Source organism: Nothoprocta perdicaria, unplaced genomic scaffold (assembly GCF_003342845.1).
Source record: "Nothoprocta perdicaria isolate Ctin4 unplaced genomic scaffold, notPer1 scaffold_28, whole genome shotgun sequence".
Classification (NCBI taxonomy): Eukaryota; Metazoa; Chordata; class Aves; order Tinamiformes; family Tinamidae; genus Nothoprocta; species Nothoprocta perdicaria.
Window position 1 is genome coordinate 5,598,425 of NW_020455510.1, and position 13,467 is coordinate 5,611,891.

Genomic DNA, 13,467 nt, shown 5'->3' on the forward strand with positions numbered 1-13,467 from the left:
TGGATTGATGCAAATGCTGATAGGAAAATAAATTATACAAGAGAAGACAAAACTCTATCAAGTAGGGATGCTCCTGGGATGGCGGGTTGCCACTCAGTTAAGCAAACTGAAAAGGATTCCCTTGGTGAAGGTTATGAGAATCATTTTATTCATCTCTATGCCACCTCCCTCAAAGCTGCAATTCTTGGAAAGTTATTACAACTCTTCCTCTTACTAAAAAAGCAGATTTTCAGAAAAACATTAAGTCTTTCAGCAATGTTTCGTGACTTCTGTGACATTTATAAGATGGGCAATAACTTTATAACAGCAAGTTAAGATAAAATGTTTGGAGTAGGGAAAGGTGAAGCGCCTAGCGGCTCTACAGGACACTATTGAGACAAAAAACAGGAAGTATCTTCATAAAGATTAAGGCATTTAGTGCATTAAGTCTGTAAGCTAACAGCAGTAAAATGACCATGGAGRTCAGGTCATACAAGAAAAAACCTATGCCACCTGAATTAATTCCACTGAAGTATTCCTCACGGAGCTGGTCTTATCACTATGAAACAAAGGTGAAACTGCACCAATATGACAACTTGGTTGGCACAAAATGACCATTAATATTTCAGGCAAGAAAACAGTAAAGAAAACGGAACTGAAATGTGGAAGGGAAAGAAGTTGCTCTGCTTTTGCTCTTCACTGAGAGGTATACAGGTGAACCTCACTGAGTTCTTCACAGAAGAACTGGTCGTTTCTTCTTCTAGAAAATGAGGATAATCATGCTAGCAATAACCCTAACTTTCAACTGATTTGGCCCAAATGTTCTCATTTCATCTTTGGGCTTCAAACTCTCCATTTGCCGTCTCCACTTTCCTGCCTCTACTAGTATTTGGAAAGTGGTCAAAGGCCATGGAGTTTTCGGGCTCCACRTGCAGCGCGTAAACCATCTGCTGTGCCCATCACAAAACCTGGAAGAAGCAACACAACACAAGCTGAATTCCCCATGACAGCCCTGGTTTTACCACGGAGCTTCTGTGCCACCTCTACCCAACCAGCCCTCACTCATGCTCACGTCCCACGTGCTGGAAATCCATAGCTGCAACACAAATGCTTGTGAAACACGAAAGCTCCATTTGTTGGTTTTCAAGACAGACTGCCCTAAAAACATTTGCTTTACTCCAAAAGCATCTATTTGCTAAGTAGTTATCCTACATATTTTAATACAATTAGCTGCTATYTGCTTGACAAAGTTGAGAATGAGCTATTTTTCATTCTCAGATTTACTGAAATTCGCTGATGTCAATTGAGAGACTTGAGCACCTTATTTTTTCCAAGGTTACACAAGTACGAACATAAAACACTTAAAGACAAAACACAAATACAAAKGATAATCAAATAAAAAGATTCGTGTTCTTCAGATCTTACAGTATCAAAAGAATTCCAGAGGGTCAACACTACAGCAGGATGACACTGCGTCTTTAAGAGCCGGCAGAAACTCCAGGAAAAACTACAGGGAAGGTAAACTAATACTATGCATTAAAATTCACATACACAAGTATTTCAAATGTGTTGGAAAAAAAATGAGAGGTCTGCAAAGCTCCTCTAGGTAATGCTAAGGTAATGATGCAGAGCATTTCCAACTAAGGTGCCACTTACCAGCGTATGTCACACGTATGAAATAGTTCAGCTTCGCTGTCTCAAAGGAAACAGCAATCTTCACTGCCATTTCAGTTTAAAGCCTTAGAAATGACAGAGATTAATTCAAAACTATAGCTCAGGCTTCCATATTTGCTGCCCTTTTACAGCGTCGTGCTTCAGTCGGTTCGGGCATTTTGTGTATTTAATTCTCACGGCACATACAGAAAGTCACTACTCTTCAGGAAAGAGAACCTTGTACTTAAACTTGCACCCACCAAACTTGCCAAATCTGGCCTTGAGATCCTCATCTACGTCTTGATTTGAATCACATCTTTGCTATGCATTTAAGTGTTATGCAGACAACTAGGAGATGACTCCGCGGAGCTACCTTCCGGCCAGCCAGTTCCACAACCTGGAGTTGGCCAAGCCAAAGTGTSTCCTCTTCTCCAAGTGATTGCCCAGAAGCTGCACTCAATTTAGTCATAACTTAACATTTAGAAATTCCCCTTCCTTTATTTATCCCATATTCTTAGGGAGAAAAAAAAAGCTGGAGTTTTTCTGTTGTCTTGCATTTCCTCCACACTGAAAYACATTTCATCCACAGGGCCAATACAACACAGACTAGAAATAACGTCAACTCATTTGTCCAAAAGCTCTTTTTTCTGTCTCCCRCCACTATTGTCAATACACTGCCCACGCTCACAAAATATTTAAGCCATGATGTTTATGTTTCTGCCATGGAGAAAAAAAACAATCTACTACAAAGCCAACAAAATACTAGAATTGATGAAAGTAAAATTTTAAATACTATCACATTCTAAAAATATGTGTCAAAAGAGACAAAATACTGGAATCTGTAGCACTCCCAATAAAGAGCCTTATCACTGCCTTTTGATTTCTGAGTAGTGCTTGCAATAGCCGCACAACAGCTCTTCTCACAGGGTTTTTTTTTGGTGCAAGTCTCTCAATAAACAGCGTATCTGCTGCCTACGACATTCAGAACAAAGTCCCTGATAGTCCATATGCAGAACTATTCATTTTTGCTCATGCACTGATAAAATGCTGTAAGATTTATAATTACAGCTCATCAAATAGCTTGGTAATTGTTACTTAAAGCAATCCTGTTCACTTTTTTCATGAAAAAGCTTTTTCTCCCCCCCATGAAAGTGGGATCATTTAAGCCAGTTCATGCACGTCTGCCTTTTGTTCTTTCATCTTGTCTTCCTACTCTTCTGATATATTTTAACAGCTTGTCAAAAAAAGTCATCTCCCTCCTATCGCAGGCACTGCGAGGAACAATCTGTGGAAACATTTTGATAAAGCAGTGCAAAAATGTCCTACGGTGGCCAAAAGATGAAATATATTGCAACCTGATAGGCAAGGGCATCAGCAACCTCACAAAGCAAAGGCAGAAAGGAATGTGTTATTCATCRGTTCAGTTTTAATAAGTCATAGTTAACCGTAAGAGCAAGCTGTAGAAAACACTAGCACCAAAAGAAAAAAGAAGATAAAGTAAAAACGTCACAGTGCATCCTTCCCAGTGATGAAGTAAGACATCATCAGAAGAACCTTGGCTAGACTCACCTTGGAAATATGTATATCTGTATATAGCTGTATATACAGATATATCTGTAATATCTGTAATATTGTATTGTATTACTGTATTGCACATTATCTGTAGATGCAGATCTATCCGAAATACCTGTATAATAAGACAACCATTTCAGAGAAGTACCTGGCCCACAGAARGATTTCAGCAAGTCCAGCAGAGCACCATTTCAATATCCAGTCCTAATAAACCACCACACTTAGCTTTCCAACAAATGCTACCAGAATCCTACTTCGTACACTGATGCATATTATAAACATGATCTTTCCACAAAAAAAAAGCATCCAAGGTAGGTACTGCTGCCTGAAAAAAAATGGTAGCTTGAAACACATCACAGCAGCATGGCCACAGCAAGGCTGAACCATAACAAAGTATGTCCGTAGACAGGTAATTTGAATAGTCCAGAGCTATTTCTAGCTGTCTGGCAATGTAAAATAAACATTTTTAAATGAAAAGAGGTCCATATGATACAGGCCATCATGCAAACTGAACTTGGCAAGGCAATTTATTCCCCAGCCRTTTTCCAGCTCTGTGTTTCTGGGGATGTTCAGGGGGCAGGTCTCTGCTTACCCTCGCAATACGCGGCGTCCCCTTGCACAGCGAGGTACCCGTTCTTGCACTCACAGGTCGCCTTCGTGTTCCAGTTTTTGCACTCTGAATTTTCCCCACACACATGTCCCTCTGCACAGAAGTCGTGTCCTGAAATGCAAGAAACACAACCAGGTATTAAGTCATATTTATTTCAGTTACAGAGAATATAGTATTCGCATTGACTGTATTATGCTCTGAATACCTTTGGCAAGATACTTTCCAGAAACCTTCTTTCTGCCCAACCTAGGACACAGAGGCTTTGCAGATTCCTCTAGCAAGGCATTCTTAGAAGTATAATATTGTTAAAAAAATTATTTGTATGACTGCTTTTAGTCAGAAGTCCCCAAAGCAGGAAGCTATGCCAATACATTAGCCTTCTATTGAGCCTACCCAGGATAAAATATATAAATTACATTTTGCTTAGTCTTACTCTTTCTGGTCTTCTCTGGAAGAAGGAAGGATTTTCTTTTTGTTTTATCTGACCATTTTTTGTTGACTTAAAAATTTACAGGCACAAGTAATCCAAAACATAAGCATAATAGCAGCTACATGTATTCCGGTTTACACTTCAATGAATATAGAAATAGTTTTTGCCAATTTTGGTCATCAAGGAGCAAGGTAAAAGTTCTGCCTCACTGATCTTAAAGCTTCCTAAAATTAAGACCGCTAAGGAAAAGAAGATTTGGACTTTGAAGGCCTAAATGTCAAGCTCAGACCTTTGTTCATACTCTCTGCTTTGATATTTAGGGACCTTGTGAAAATTTTAGCTCATATTAAACATGATTTCACCTRTGGAAGCAAATGTAGATTATTTGTCAGTGTTCAACTCTCTACTTCAGAACAATTTCATAAACAATCAAGGTATCTTCCTGATTCTTTCCCTCAAATTCATCTCCCCTCCTCATTTCCCCCAAAAAAGCACTCTTTGGGTCTTTATTTTTTTTTGACTCCTTTAATGAAAACTGCAGATATTCTTTCCAGCCTTCACTCATTTCACAGTCTAGTAAAAGCCACCGAAGTATTCCAGATACAACCTTATCRAGCCTGGGAGCATTTCACACTGGAAAATAAAAAAGGGAAGAAAGGGTGCAGTGCCACAGCCTTTAGCCATTTATTCTATCACAGTATTTGACTTTTCATTTTGCCTTCATAATTATAATTGAAAGTGAACACTGGAATTCATCTCCCCAAACTTATCCATTCAGCATCTAATTTATACTGAGTAGGATTAATATTCTGATAGCCTTCCAAATCATATGCAAGAGATGAGGAATTCTATATTTTCTATGTCACTCCTTCCCCCAAGACTGTGACATCCTATTTCCTGCTGCTGCAGGATGATAACTCATCTTTGAACTCACATATTGTTATATTTGATTATTGGGATCCACTACTAAGAGAGTCTCAGCAACATATTAGCATGTTGGGCTAGGCACAGCACTAATACCACATGGGGAAAAATTTTAATTTAGTAGGGATTGTTACTACAGTCTATGGATTTATTATATGTATATACATATTTCTCCTTTTTCCAAACTTGCATCAAGTATTTCACTTTTCTCAGAATGCTTCAGCTGTGTTGTTACTGCTTATCAACTTTACACCCCTTATCAACTCTATTTGAGTTGAGCCATCTCCATTCGGAGTCAGACTCTTGCTAATGTTTAAGGCTGAAGCTTGTAAAAGGAGCACAGAAGAAAACACTCCGGWTTTGTAACTCACCTATGTGTAATTAGAGGCTCTAAACACCTTTTTTGTTCTCATCTTATTAAGAACACAAAATGTTAGAACGCCTGCCACATCTGTAGACTGCCTTGGCATTTATTATTAAAAAAGACACGTGAAATTGTTTGCTACTTTTAAAACTGTTGACTAAAAAGTGACTATCTCGATTTTGAAAAAGTGATTCAATAGCTCCATAGATGCCCTGTGGCAAAGCATCTCTGTTAAGAGCAGGCACACTGCCTCAATGTATGTTAAAAAGGTTTTACAAAGCCAAGCTAGTTTAATGTCAATCAGCAGAAAAATGTAAGCTATGGTATTGAAGAATACGGGTTCATTGCAACTATATTGAAAGGAGCTGTCCCTTGGATCACAGGCTCTTGCAAGCATTTTTTTTTAAATATGTTTTACCCAGTGAAGCACATTCAGCATCTTAAAAGAGCTAAGAGAAGCATTCCTAGGTTGTACTGCTCTTGACTTGACTCAYGCTTCCCAGCTCGCGCTTTGGATGCATAGAAGTAATAAAGTGCTGGCTGCTTTATCTTCCTTGSTATCAGCCTGCAGTGCCATCCCTGCTCTTCAGGCAAATTAAGGCCACCTGGTCTTTGGACTGTAATGCGAAGAAAGAAGCCACCTATGCAGTGCTCAGCTTCCACGGGCTCAAATCAACAAGCTTGGACTTAGCTTAAATGTCAACCTATGCACGGCCGGTCTGTATTCATGGGAGAAATTACTTATTCCCAAGCAAGCAGAAAGGGTAGGAATGCAAACATCTGATTTTTATTAGTTCTTTGCTGTGAAATGGATCCTAGGAGTCCTTTAAAATACCTGTGCACACAGTCAAATCACTTGCTGATACTGCAGCATGACGTGAAGATCCCCATCACTGGTGGTCCCTGGTGGAGCAACCCACTCCTATTACCCAGGTGAGAATAATCGAATTTCTTCAGAATATTCAGCAAAGTCTTATCTGAGACAGCCAGCTGCCCTCCAAATATAAGAGGAGACTTTAAATAGAATCATTGCATCCCAGCAAGCCCCCAATTGGAGAGGACTTGATAGAAGCACGCAAAATCTTAAATAGTTCTGATAATCTAACCTAATTTCAGGCCAACACAGATGACAAGGCCAGGGAGAATGAATTAAAATTATGGACAGGCACATTCACAACAGATGTCAGAATCCATTTTCCCCACATATACACAGGAAATCATAAACGTGCACAACAGCCCTTCAAAGTCATTCAAGACATTCAAGATACAATTAGATAGTAGCATGAGGGGAATTAAATATTGAAGAGTGTGTTCAGATTTTTGATGGGCCTGATGACCTCTGTTCCTTCCCTAAATGTTTCTGATAACATTACTGTCCTCCTTCTTGAGGCTGCTGAAACGTTTGCTTCATTTTTTTCCTTAAGAAAGTGTATTTGTATCATTCTTCTGATGTTTCACTGCACAATGATCACTAATAGATGTGCTAAGAGTTAGGAAAGTGTTCAGATTTGTGCTGCTATGCATAAAATTCACTTGTGCAGCATCAGAAGCTACACTTAGAGGACCAAGAAGTCTCAAGTAGTTTATTGGAAATYAACCATTTATTCCATTTTCAGCCACTTAGATAATATTTTCAGTTTGCTAAACTTCTTCAGGTCCCAGTTCCCAGAATCAGCAATTCCAGGGCAATGCACAAAGCTGCTTTGCACTGTGATCTAATTATTTAAGCCCCTAACATGTTGGTCAATTCATCTTAATTACTGGAGGATACAAGAACTCAATTCAAGAATACTGTTGTCATCAAGATTCTCTATCCATCTCGCTTCAGTGTCATCAGTGGGACCTTCCCCATTTCTCTGTTTCCCCATAGCACTTTCAAAACTTTCTGTACTTCCTCCAAGATCTCTCTTCATTAGCCAGTTCAATAATCTACCATTTCAGCAAGCCACACATTCACCGCTTCCCATCACAGTTTTCCTTCCAGAAAGGAGGCCGGCCACGTTGTCATTAACAGGATCAGTAATCTTCAGAAACATTTTAAGGTAATTTCACCCTCAAAAATCACTGTTCACTTGCTAGGTGAACTTATAAAGCAGATCTGTGGGACATCTCGCAGGAAGAGCCATCAAATTTGCACTAGCAATTACACCCTCTGAGGATCTGAATCGGTTTTTAATGAGCCAGGAGCAATGAGGCACTTGGCACAGCTTTTATACCTTCTGAGACCACGGTCCCAGAACTCAAGGGTTTGACATAAAACTAACTTGGCAAATTCTTTCAAGCTGCTGTATGAATGACAGCCTTATTACATGCTGTTTATTTGCATGCAGGAGAGAAATGGCTTTGCGCTGCCTAACGAGCTTATAAAGACGACTGCTTTGAGGACAAAGCCCTTAAAATCCTTAACACTGCTGTAACAATGTATAGGAAGCAATTAATTCATATTTATCAACCTCCAGTAAGGGACTAAAGACACCTTGAAATAATTCAGACCTTGTAACAATGCACAAGAAAATTTGATTTGTACAAAAGCAAAACTCTGTTCCATAGCTAGAGGGAGAAATGAGAAATATGCTTCTTCAGGAGCCTTCTCAAGCAGCAGTTGAAATAATCAGGAATTTTTTAATTACAACAAAGCACTACACGTAAGTACAGCAGTAGCCCCAGCATTTTGGATTCAGCTCCTGATTTTTGTGGTAAAATACACACTCCTGCTCGTCAGTGGGGTTCTCCATCTCCTGCAACCCAGTGTCAGCAGTCAATCTAATTCTAGCAGACAAACCAGGTTAAGAGAGGACAGCAAAGAAAAAAATGACTTCTTCCCGAAAGCAAACAACTTGGCCTGCTTCATTATTTCTCATGCTCTCTCTTTTAAGGAGGGGATGACTGAAGCAGCTAAGGCTGCCAAGTCTGTTCTTACCTACCAACACTGCGAGCATAACAACACGAAAATACGCTCCTGAAACTTTATTTGAATCACTCATTCAAAAGAAGGGAAAAAGATCACTCTTTCAAACAGATACACTGGCTCTGGGAAAGAGAAAAACAGTTAAAAGGAACAATAAAACATCTTTATGACACTATATTTTGTATTAGATTTGCTTCTGTGCCATAAAAAGTGTAGTAAGCATGCTGAAAGAAAAATGGACAATTCACCAGAAAGTGGCAATATGTGTTTTATCACACAAAGATTCTGTGTAAAGTTTCACAATTAGCTAGAACTTCTACAAAACGGTGCTTTCCAATACCACATTGTCTTGAAAAATATGGAATAGCCACACATTTTAGGCAGAAATTTATGCTGTAGCACAACAAGCCTTTGTGTTGCTGGGAGAAGAACCAAAGCTCAAGGGCCAAACTGAACAGTCAGAGCAAGAACCTCTATATGGACCTGATAGTGACTCCTCCTTGCACTCAGGTACATCAGTTCACAAAACAAACTGTCCTTTTACAGCCATGTCCTTCCACAATCCACCTACCTTGGGTATATATACATCTACGTATCTGTATATACCTGCATACCTTGTTCAGTCATTCCTCTGAGATCTAGAAGCCAGGTTTTCACAGGATGTTAGCTTTTGCCATACTATAAGAGCATATGGCAAGGCTGAGGAAGGAAAGGTATCATTTTCTGTTGTTACTTTTCTAACCATTTACAAACAATAATGACCATCCGGGAGCCCTCTAGCTGAGTATATTACAGTATTCAACCCAGTACTTTGCTGACTCACAATTTCAATTCCCATAAACATCACAGGTTTTTTGCTTTCCTCTAGCACATCCTGTTTTATTTTAGGCATTTACTTATTATYGTGGCAGGTATTGCAGAGGTACCTGAAGAGGGTATGGTCTTATTCCACAAGATAATGAATTTTCCCTACTTTCTTCCACATTTTCTTCCTCTGTTGATTCCCTACATTCATCCTTTATTAAAAGATTTATTAAATCTATGTAAGCATAGAACTTATCCTCTATCAACTTTCAGGCTTTCAAATTTCTAATACTTAAGTAATGAGGCTTTTTGAATTCAATACTGCAGTACATCAAACTGGACCATCTGTTATGAAGTAGCATTAAGATACCCAGCGCTCAGAAAAGCAACATTTTCTGTTTACTTGGTTACAGATGTTTCTGAAAAACATTAAAAAAAAAAATAAGTATCCATCCTTAATTTCAGATCCAAGCAGTCTGAAATATGCTGGCCTCAGGCCACATGCATATGCTTGCCATATCAAGCTCTTATTAAATATTTAACTACACACCTATAGTTAATACTTCCTGGCTAAGGGAGAAATTTGAGYTGCTCTTTAGGTATCAGCAATGACACCTGGAACTTGCACTCAGACAAGTAGATAGACCAACGGGTCCTCAATTTCCTAAGCCTAGAAGTGTCCTCATTGATATGTATTTTGCTTGACCACTTTTGGAAGCACTTTTGAGGCTCACCTTGGGATCTTAACTTAAGCAACTCAAGCTCCCCTTCCAAAGAGACCAGCACCCTCTACATCCAKCACAGCTCAAGATCACCAGACATCTCTATTACAAATAACTTCCTCCTAATAGGAGCTCGTAAATGATGCTGGGTCCTGCAAGGCCCTTTCTTCCTCATCCTTTCCTTTCCTCCYTCCCTCTCTTTAATATTCAGAGTTCTTATGGCTTTGCCTCTAACAATTCTTCCCCCCAAAGGAACAGCACCAACAGTTTTATGACAAGGCTAAGGATACATTCAGGTTTAGAGAGGTCCTAGAGCTACTATCTCATTAAACAGGATCTGCTTGTTCCACTGTATGCCCGGGTTATACGAGCAACATATATTCCTTACGAGCACTGGAGCTCTCCGCTTACCTCTGCAAACACTGCAGCACTGGTTCTCTGGAAGAACGTGGTCCTTTTCCGAGCAGTTCAGTGGAGGACAGGTCTCTGTTACTTTTACTAAAACTCCATTCTGGGGAAAAAAACATTTAGGAGAAATGACATTGATGAAAATATGCACAACGGCAAGGAGTACAACTCTCGCCCCATAACTCTGGCAATCTTTAGCATCAGCAGTAGCAAACTGACAGGCAGCAAGTTAAACTCATTTTTTACACCACAGTATCTGATTTAAGTTAATCAWCTTGGACTTTTCTATGCTCAGAGTTTAAGAAAAAACAGTTGAGTTCAGAATTCCGTAGTTGTCTTCACTCCTTTGTTTTGTATTTGAAGGAATTAAAGTATTTGACAGTTTTTCTGCTTTACCTAAGCATTGGTTTTACTCCAYTTAATTTCAGATTCTACATACCACACTGGTATTTTATTCCATTCAAGTAAGAGTGAGGAGAAGACCAACATTTTCCAGTGTCCTGTATTTTTTTACCACATACAAACTACAGGCATCTGCTCTTTAAAAATACTGATTTCRAAAAAAATGATTTCGAAAAACTAATGTCCTTCAATGAGGAGGGCAGTGCAGAACTCTAATCTTGAGGCATCCAAACCAGAAACTGCTGTATAAAACATAAATCTAGGTCAAGGTTCAGATAATTTTGCTTTCTTCTGCATTTCAAATAAAACTGTTCTAGAGATATCTAGCTATTGGTAAAGAAATTCCTAAAAAAATTCTCTTTGCCCCCCTCCAATCTCCTTCATCCAGCACCTTTGTTTGCTTCATCAACATCCTTTCTAGATACCCAACTTTCATTACTGCAAACTGGCAAGGAAAGAAGAAACCAACAACGAGCCCTTTGCTCAGTAGGAACTGCAGAAACTACCCCACAGGGCTGTCCACACTTAAGGGATCCCATTTTCCTAGGGAAAAGAGGACTGTAAAATACGAATTTCCACTCAAAAATCAAACCAGTGACATTTTCCAGTCATCATGCTGTCACATCTAGAAGTCACTACCACACTGTGAGGAAAGTCTACCTTAATTCTTCATTGGCAGTTAGCCTCACTGGAGCGCSACACTTTCATCCCTGCTGCTTGCCCACGCAATGGCAGTGGCCAAGATGATAAAGGATCAGCTCAACACAGTGGGACATCATTTACTATCATGTTATCAAAATTCCAGCTGGAAAAGCACTGGCTGTAATTCATCACCTAGTCAAGCTCACAAAAGTCCTCCTGCTGCAGGAGAACAGGCATGGTGCACCACTGCATTGATGGAAAGTCTTGACTTTTTGTTTGGTCAAATAGATCGCAGGACATCAAGAAATTGTTCCAAAGTCAAGTCAAAAAGCAAAAAAAGAGCAGTTTCAGTCCTTGTGTCATCTTTAATGAAGTATAAGGAGATAAAAGGCACAAAGTTAAACGATAGCTCTGTTAACTTAGTAGCATTTTAACCCTCTCAAGTTCCATATTTTCTGCAGAATCCAAGTCTTGGGAAAACCAAACCTATGTACAAAAGTTGAAGAACAAGAAAAATGTTGCTATGTTGAAATGTTCTTTGGATTAAAATCAACAGATTCAATTACAAGATTTTTTAGGCTGTATCCACTGAGATAAGCAAGAACAGTTGACTTTTCAAAGTGACTGCTTCCTAAGGCTGCCTTGGAAAAATGACCAACTTTTTATACTCAGGTCACATACGTTTTCACAGAGCCCGGGCAGAAATAAATGTTAAAAAGAAAAATCTGGACTAAATAGGTACAGCTCCAACTGAAACATAATCAACAGAGCATCAGATCTGGAATTGAATTTTTACAACTATAAAATTGGATTTGCTGTAATTACAAAGTACATAAAAAACTGACTGTAAGCCTAATCAGTGCCATCTGAACCATAAGTTCAAGGCAGTTCATCAGGAGGTTAACTTTAAGAAATAGCCAAATCGCCAATTGAATAATTTTGGTTTTCTGTGCGTTTTTTTCTTCTTCCCTCCTCATTTCAAATATTACGGATTAACCTTTCAGCAGAAAGGTCCAGGCGGTGTCCCTGGCAACCATTCCTAATACCATATTATCCCTTCCTTTTATGAAAAGCTTTAAATCAAGCTTCTTGCAAGTCAACCCCCAATGCAACAAAATTTATCAAATTCTTYCTGCTAATTTCACATGGGCCATTTCATCATCACGGTGAAGACCACAAACCTAAATACTTATTTGAATGCAGAAAGGTACAGACTCATTTTGGGAGACCCAGGCCCACCTGCATTTTCCAGGAAACACTGGTGTGCTAATTTTGTCATTCTGTCTTTACAGCTTAATCTAGAGAGTGTCTGTGGGCAGAATTCCAGCTGGGAACAACAGAACAACTGTCCACCAGCAGCATTTGTGCTTATGATTAAGAGGATGTGCAGTCTTTTTTTTTCCAAGTCTGGATTACTTTTCAAAACAAAAGCTCTGCACACAACCTGACAGAAAACCTTCTATTTATCTGAATCCATCAGTAATATTTTTGTTAGGTGGAATAAATACAAGTTAAAAGCCTCTTTAGATTGGATCAGCATCCACACAAGGAATAAAATAATTTCATCTTCCAATAAAAATGGAAATGTGAAATTTCAATTGCATCTTCTTGACATTACCCCACCTACAAACAAATCCTCCTTTCCCTTATCCACCCACTAATATATATTCTCTTTTACAGAGGCAAGAATYACTCCCAAAGATACTTCCCCTCAGGTTTTGCAAGTCAACTTTATCAACGCTAATAAATTGACAGTTGACATGTACCCTCCACAGTGTGCCCTTCATGGGCCAACAGCTTTTCAAGCTTGAGGTCTGTTTTTCAAGTCTGGGGAAAAAAACCAAACCACATAAAATTTTCCACTGTTGTTCCCCTAGCACAAAGCTCACACTTTAGCACTACAACCAATGTCAAAAAAATACAAGTGTCCTCCCCTTGTCCTGCACAGGAAACAAAATTATTACTATGGTAAATTAGCAGTCTGGGTAGCMTACACTGTCATTTTGCCTAGTCGAGGCAATAAATAAGCAGGTGTTGCACTTGAGGCTT

At 39.1% G+C, this 13,467-nt stretch overlaps 1 protein-coding gene across 1 annotated transcript in view; it reads right to left on the reverse strand.

Annotated features, from left to right (window-relative positions):
• The window catches only part of NELL1 (neural EGFL like 1), a 196,264-nt gene that overhangs the window by 129,755 nt on the left and 53,042 nt on the right, over positions 1–13,467 (reverse strand). Inside the window, exons 14-15 of the mRNA XM_026041104.1 lie at positions 10,378–10,477; positions 3,797–3,925 (exon numbers count right to left, since the gene is read on the reverse strand). Coding sequence (XP_025896889.1) covers positions 3,797–3,925; positions 10,378–10,477 — 229 coding nt within the window. The remainder of the gene's footprint in view (positions 1–3,796; positions 3,926–10,377; positions 10,478–13,467) is intronic.